This window comes from Alnus glutinosa, chromosome 3 (genome assembly GCF_958979055.1).
Source record: "Alnus glutinosa chromosome 3, dhAlnGlut1.1, whole genome shotgun sequence".
NCBI classification, from domain to species: Eukaryota; Viridiplantae; Streptophyta; class Magnoliopsida; order Fagales; family Betulaceae; genus Alnus; species Alnus glutinosa.
The window spans coordinates 941,465-949,245 of NC_084888.1; the positions used below are offsets into that span (position 1 = coordinate 941,465).

The window sequence follows — 7,781 nt, forward strand, 5'->3', positions numbered from 1 at the left end:
AGTCCCCCCTTCAGAGTTGTGGAATTTCAACAAATTTTTAAAAAATATAACCATTAGAAAAAGATAAATTTTCAAAAATACAATCATTAGGATAAGACAAATATTCATAAACATAACTGTTAGAAAATGACAAATGTTAAAAAAAATATAATTGTTAATAAAATACAAACATTAAAAAAAATATTAAATAAAACAAAATATTATTTAAATGAAATAGTGAATAGTAAAAATGTTAAGGCTGCTCAGAATGGTTTAAAAAAGCGACTCACCAAAATATAAAAAAATTGAATACCTAAACCATGCACATTTCACGCTTCTTTTATTTTTTTATCCAAATTATAGCAACTCAAATAAAAAATAGGAGGATCATCATCCTCAATATGTTATTTTATTTAGAATCTCAAAGCATCGTAATTTCATATTGTGTCACGTGTCAATTTTTTTATATTGTGCCATGTGTCAACCCTTGTTGGTTGACACGTGGCAGTCTGTTAAAATTTAGACGGAGAAATAAATGAATGTACCAAGTCAGTATTTTCTTAAAATTCAGGCATCATCTGTAAAGCGAAATGAAATTGAGATATCAAAAAATAAAGTTTTTAACCTACAAGTACCAAACATGTCTTTAACCCTTAAAATTTATGTACTCATCTATAATGTTACTCTACGTTTCGTAGATAAAATACAAAATACGTTTAATTTAGAGAACAATATAGAGATGTTTTTTAAGAGTTTGATCCCACATTTTACATCAAAATCCATAAGTTATTATAGATGTCAAGGAAGGACGGTTTGAAAAAAAATAGCTACTTTGAAACGTAATTATTGAAAACTCAAATTTAAAAACGCAGTTAAAGATTTGACGGAAACGTTTTCAACATAGGGATGAAAATTGGGTTTAGTTGGTGAGAATTGGTCGGAGAATTTGACAAAGCTATGGTAGCTAGCTTTGAAAAAGCCCAAGTAATATATTTTTCAAACAAATGGACTCATTCCATTAATATTTGCAAATATATATATATGTATGCTTTGATTTTAGTGAAGTTAAGAGTATCACGTGTTAAAAGAAAGAGAGGGGGTTTAAATGGAAGAAGGAATTTCCTACGCCCAATGGCCGTCGCAAGCGCATAAACAGAAGTGATATCTGTTTGACTGGAAACGCTAAAGAGACCGAGACGCATACGCGGATACGCGGCATTCGCACTTGGCTAGTAAAATGGTTTTGCTTTTTGTTTGACCGCCTGTAAATCACATTTCTCTCTTCTTCTTCTTCTTCTCTTTTTTTTTTTTTTTTCTTTTTTTTTTTTTTCTTTTTTTTTTTTTTTTTTTTAATTACTAGTAATGTTATAAAGAAGACTTGTGATTTTTTTTAGTATTCTTAAAAAAAAAAAAAAAAAAAAAAAAAAAAGGAATTTGTAGGTCCTTGCACTTTCATTCCCGAACGAGGATCTGCTACAATTCGTTGATTTAATTGTAGTCAATTTGGATAGCCTTTTTGAGAGAGCGGGTGCAGAGCTCATTTATAGTAGTTTTATTAAAATAGTTTTTTAGTTATTTTAATAAAACAATTTGGTGAAAAAAGTACAAAAATTACTCTCAACAACCTCATTAATTTAACTAAAAAAATTTGGTGAACGAACAATACTCACTAATTTTGATGAGTATTATTCACTTACCAAATCATTAAAAAATTATAAAAATTGTCATTTATCTGTTCTTTTTTTTTTTTTTTTTTTCATTTATTTCTCACACGAATCAGCACAGCAGTACAACACCACTTTTTTCCTTTATTTCTCCCAACTCCCACGCACCATTTTATTTTTCCCATTTTCTTCTCCTACCTCCTACTTCTGAAAAAGCAGTTCCCTCCTTCAGAGTTGTGGAATTTCAACAAATTTTTAAAAAATATAACAGTTAGGAAAAGATAAATTTTCAAAAATATAATCACTAGGATAAGACAAATATTCATAAACATAACCGTTAGAAAATGAAAAATGTTAAGAAAATACAAACATTAAAAAAAGATTAAATAGAAAGAAAAAAAAAAAAGAAATCTAAAATTTACATGAAATAGTAAATAGTAAAGATGATAAAGTTGCTCGGGATGGTTTAAAAAAGTGACTCATCATAATATAAAAAAATTGAATACCTAAACGATGCACATTTCGCACTCCTTTTATTTTTTATCTAAATGACAGCAACTCAGATAGAAAATATGAGAATCTTCGTCCTCAATATGTTATTTTATTTAAAATCTCAAAGCATCGTAATTTCATTATCTCAAATGTCTTCTTCACAAATACGTGCATTGACTTTAGTGCATCAAATTGTGCATAAGAAAAGAAGTGGGGGTTTATCAAAAAAGAAAAGAAAAGAAGTGGGGGTTGTTGACTGTCATTGTTGAGGCTCAAGAATATTATATTTGATTGCTTTATTCTTAGGCAAGCGTACACACACCGTTGATATAGTTTGATGGTGAGAAGTATATATATATTTATATATTTTGGTAAGAAGGAAAAAAAGTGGGCCTACAGAAAGAAAGTCCTATATGAGCTATATGACGAAACTAACCTTTCGATCAATCTTTCTGTGTATGAGCTACATGACGACATAGCCTTTCAATCAATCGATCAAGATCAGCTATTTAGGTTGACAGTGATGTGTCTATCGGTCATTGTCAAAAAACCAAAAAAAAAAAAAAAAAAACAAAGAGGTTTACCAAAAGATATTAAATTAAACATCCTTATAAAAGTATTAAATTACTAAACGTCTCACAATTGAGTATTTAAGTTTTTAAATGTATCTCTGAAGGGTACTTCATTAATATTTACGTTAAATTCTAACGGAGTATCCAAAATATCCTTATTCTTTTAAGAAAAAAAAAAAGAAAAAGAAAAAAAATGCTAAAATCTAGGTGTTTGTCAGAATTTAACAGAATTTTCAAAAATACCCATACTTGAATCTTTGAAAAATTTTGTAGGATTTAACAGTAAATCTTAACAGAATACCCGACATTGAAAACTTGAATACTCTAGTTTGAGACGTTTGCTAGTTCAATACCCTTATCTCAAACAGAGTATAATTCGATAACTTTTTGTGATGTTATTCCTAAAATAAAATTAAGACTTATGGACATTGTTCACCAAGTAGGATGAGAGTGTATTCTTATCAAAATATTTTTGGGTGTATCGCGTTTTGAATTGCTTATTAATATTTTTGTTTTACAAACAAAAGAGAGACCAAATAAATAAATGGAACCTTAATATTTCTTTGTTAATGAATGTTTGAAATTAGTTGAATTATCACACTTATTTTACATAAGTTGAAATGACGTGTTTTAAAAGGTCAATATGAAGAATTATTTAAAACACGCAACATAAGTCGTCGATTTAATAAATGATGATAAATAATAACATTATTCAATTCACATATAATATTAATGGTTTGTTACATCATCCATACTTTATAGAAATAAAAGACTTGAGACTTGAGAGGTGTGCTGTTGATCGACCGCCGACAAAACAGTATTGAGATGCTACCCATCCCTATTTAGGCATTGGATATAATCATTCTCCAAGCCTTTTTTTAAAAAAATAATTAATGATGTGTCTAAATCTTTTTTTTTTTTTTTTTTGATAAGAAATTTCATTTCATATATGATCAGATAACAACAAATCATCAGATACAATATTAGAAAGACATAAAGGAACAGATGAAAACCAAACATGGTTTAAAACATTAGAGACAGCATGCCGTGCAAGAGAATGCGCAGCTTGATTTCCCATTCGACCCACGTGATGAACAGTAGCTGACGTAAAATCGTGAAGAATAGCTTTGGTCTCCAGAACTAGATTGCTGTAATACCCGTCAACTACATTTTCATGCTGAAGAGCAAGAACCACTTCTAAAGAATCCCCTTCCAACATCACTGATTGAAGACACAGGAACCTTCCAAACTCAGCTCCCTGTCGAGCACCCATAGCCTCTGCCACAGCGGAATCAGATACATACGGGTGAAAAGAACACATTGAAGCCACAACAATTCCGCTAGAATCACGGGCTATAATCCCCAACCCTACCATCTTCTTCGAACGATCAACTGCCGCATCCCAATTCAGTTTGACAAAACCCACAGGAGGCTTGGACCATCGTGTTAATATTGGAACTCGAGACCTAGATAGAGAGGCCATATTCATACTATTCGTGCTACGGTACTCATCCAAAGACTCTTTGGCACATTAAATCGAACACGTTGGAGGAGTTAACAAACCCTCGAAAACAAACTTGTTCCGGCGATACCAAACCCTCTGTGCAACCATTACAACTAGCTCCATCTCCTCCCTATCCAACCGTTGAAATAAAGCACCCATCAAAGATAAGACATCATTAGCTGAGGATGGGCATTTACTTATACGGGTGGGACATTCAGCCCAAATCGATTGAGCAGTTGAACACCTCCAAAGTGCATGAAAACACGACTGGATCCTATCTATTTTCCTATTTTTATTTTTATTTTTTGTTTTCTAAAAAAAAAATCCTCAAATTTGCATTTGCAACAGGGGATTTATATGTTCCTTGCCTTGGTGGGGGCAAAGCAAACAGAAGCTGAAAAAAGGACAGGAAGTCAGGAACCTCATGTTACACGCGGGGGTCTAGATGACAGCCTGTCAAACACTAAAGGCAAGGCCCAGACAGAAATATCTAAAGCCCATTTAAGGCCCATCACAACAATAACTTTCTAGGTTGAAGTCCTTGCGATTTCAATAAAATTGTAGAAACTTTTTTTAATTCCCCAATGACGATGGGCTGCAATTCACTTATCGAAGTTCGTCAATTTGAGCCCCGACGGAGAGTGCGGGTGCGGAGCTCGTCCGTTCAGAGTTTTCTTGAGCTGCACTTTGGGCTATCCAGTAAACTCGGGCCCTGCACCATTTTTTTTTTAAGCTTATAAAAAAAAGGTGACACGTATTTTTTTAAGCATATTACTTTTTTAAAGACTAAATTGTAAGAGTTCTTCTTACAAACTAATTTATAATTTTTTTTTTTTTAATTATTATTTTTTATAATATTTATATATAAATGAAGAACATTATAGTTGGTTGCTTTGTTTTTAGGCAAGCGTAGTACACACATTGACACTTATATATAGTTGATCTAATTTGATGGGATACAGTGATCAGAATCATATGCTTTTTGGTGAAAAAGGAAAACAGTGGGCCTACCGAAAGTCCTATATGAGCTATGAGAAGAAACAAACTTTCAATCAATCGCACCTCAATTGATCAAGATCTGCTATTAGCATCTATCAATTTTTATTATTTTTTTTTTAAAAAAAACACAAGAAGAAGAAGAAGAAGAAGAAGAAGTATCTGCTGTTTTAGCAATTGACTAGAAATGAATAGAGAAGCTCAATGGCTGGCATCACTCAACCCAATGCTTAACCTAATGGATTTGTATTTAATTTCGTTATATTAATCACTAATATTTCTAATGCAAGACTTAATTGTTTTTGCTTAAATGTGTATGCTCAACAATTTTCCTCTCATGTGTGAGTCCCTTGCCGCATCGACTACACTTCCCTTCCCCTTGAACGGAAGTTCTTTTACCAAATGTTCACACATTATTACTAAGAGCCCAACGCTTACAACTACGCATGCAAGTCGTGCGCTTTTTTAGTCCACTATACAATGGGTAACAATAGATCAAGAACCTTTTGAAAAGTCCATCGTATAATCCATTCTTATACGCTAAATTTTTGAAAACCCTAGTTGTCTTCGAGCATTATATTGTTTCATTTACTAAGTTAAGCATGGTTAAATCATTAATCTTTTTCAAAAGCTTAAACTAATAAAAACAATGTGAATTTAATCATTTAATTTATACTTTAACCAGAGTCCCCTTGCTGGCAATCTCAACAAGCCTCCAATTACTGAAGTTAGCCATGTGATCAACCATGAACCTCTAATGCAAGTGATGCAACCCATTGAACCCATATAAGGCTTCATGTATTTCTCTGTCTGTTCATGCTTAGGAAACCAAACACTTAGAGATGCAGATTCAGGTCTTGTAAAAAAATCGTGAAGTCAATTGTTCTTGTTTTCGAAGATTCGCTCAGAAAGTGATTCCCATGCTTATGCCGGCGGACATGGACAAGGTATAAAGGTGTGCTTCTTGCAAATCCTGAATATGCTGAAATTCATTGGTCTTCGAATCCGTGAACAAGAGGGATACATAAGAAAAACATCTGGACCATGAATTTATGTACAGGATCTAAGAACAAAGATTTCCTCCTGACTGAATTGAAGATTTGTTATTAATAGATTGAGGGTCGTTTGGGTTTGCGATTTCAAAAAGTACGATTTTAAAAAGTAATTTTTAAAAACGTAGTTAAGCGTTTGACAAAATTACAGTTTAGCATTTTAAAATTATGCGTGATTTGGTTTAAAAACTCGCATTTTTTATCTATGAAATCGCAATCTCAAACGCACATTGAATTAAAAGAAATTTCCCCAACCCAATTTGAGGAAAAATAAAAAATAAAAAATTATCCCAAGTGCTAATTAGGCATTTTCTAGTGACGAGCAGTCTTTCACCAACCCATCAATTAAATTGTATTAAAGTAATTAAAAAGATGGAATTAAAACAGTCCCTACAACTACAAGAAGAGGAAAAGAAATGGAATCGATTGGCATTACTTTCAACGAGGTTGACGGTTCATATGAGATGATAAGGATTCCAAATATCAGCGGGATTATGTCCTAGCCTCCAAAGGTCCACTACCACCACAGATTCCCAGCTCTTTTCAAAAAGTCGCTCTCAGCCAATAATATGAGCCTCCCCAACCCCAACCGCTCAATTTCTTTCAACTAAGCAAAACTATACAACTCAATTATAGTTTCCTAAACCGCCATCTCAAACGACCATTTCTGTTAGCTTAAACTTTTAAGATAAGTAATGATTTAATATATTATCGGAGTAGATGTGATGTACGAAGGTAGACGAATAATAGAGCACCGGGAAAGAGAGAAGGGATTGAATCACGCAATCCAAAGACTCGAGAAGAGGAGTCACACCTCAAATTAAAGAAAATGTCTCAATTGGAGTACAAAAAATACTTAAATATACACCGACAAAAATCATAACCCTAATTTGACGGACTTGGGCCAAACCCATTATCGAATTACAAAATAACACAACTCTTAAAATTTAAATAAAATATAAAATTGAATAAAACTAAAAGACAGGTTACTTATTTCTCATCCCGCATCAAGAGGTCTTGAGTTCAAACCCGAACATTTTATCCTCATTTCAGCGTAGACTAAACTTAAGATTGTGTCGAGCCTAGACCCACATAACATACATAACAATAGGCCAGGGCTTAAAGAGAGTGGGAATTCCCTTTTCCCAACCAACTAATTGCTTGGTAGATAAATGATGTTTTGGGTATCTTCCAATATATTATCTCAAGTAAAGAAATATACCTCATGTTCCCGCAGCTATATGCCTTCTAGACAAGAAATTTGTCCATATCTTTGTTGGAATAATAGCAAGTGGAAGAATCGAGAGGCACAATATGTGCACTAAAGAAAATTTAAATTAAAAAAGAAGAGCCACAATAAGATCCATCAAAGAGGAGATCATTCGAAGAATTGGAAGCCCAGTTGGACAAGCAGTACAAATTTCAATTGGAGTGATTGCCCTCAGCTCACCAAAACTGGCTCCAGCAGTACTCTTTTAGTAGGCGTAGTTTGTTAAGTGATTGAGTTCTACATATTGTATAG

The 7,781-nt window shown here is 32.8% G+C and overlaps 1 protein-coding gene across 1 annotated transcript; it reads right to left on the minus strand.

Moving 5' to 3' along the window:
- Positions 1 to 3,650: 3,650 nt before the first annotated feature.
- On the minus strand, positions 3,651 to 4,190 carry LOC133862565 (uncharacterized). The gene has a single exon (XM_062298399.1). It carries the CDS (start codon positions 4,188 to 4,190, stop codon positions 3,651 to 3,653), a length of 540 nt encoding a protein of 179 aa, XP_062154383.1.
- Positions 4,191 to 7,781: the final 3,591 nt, after the last annotated feature.

Coding starts and splice junctions, on each gene's coding strand:
- LOC133862565 (XM_062298399.1), bottom strand. CDS start 4,190: ATGGCCTCTCTATCTAGGTCTCGAGTTCCAATATTAACACGATGGTCC.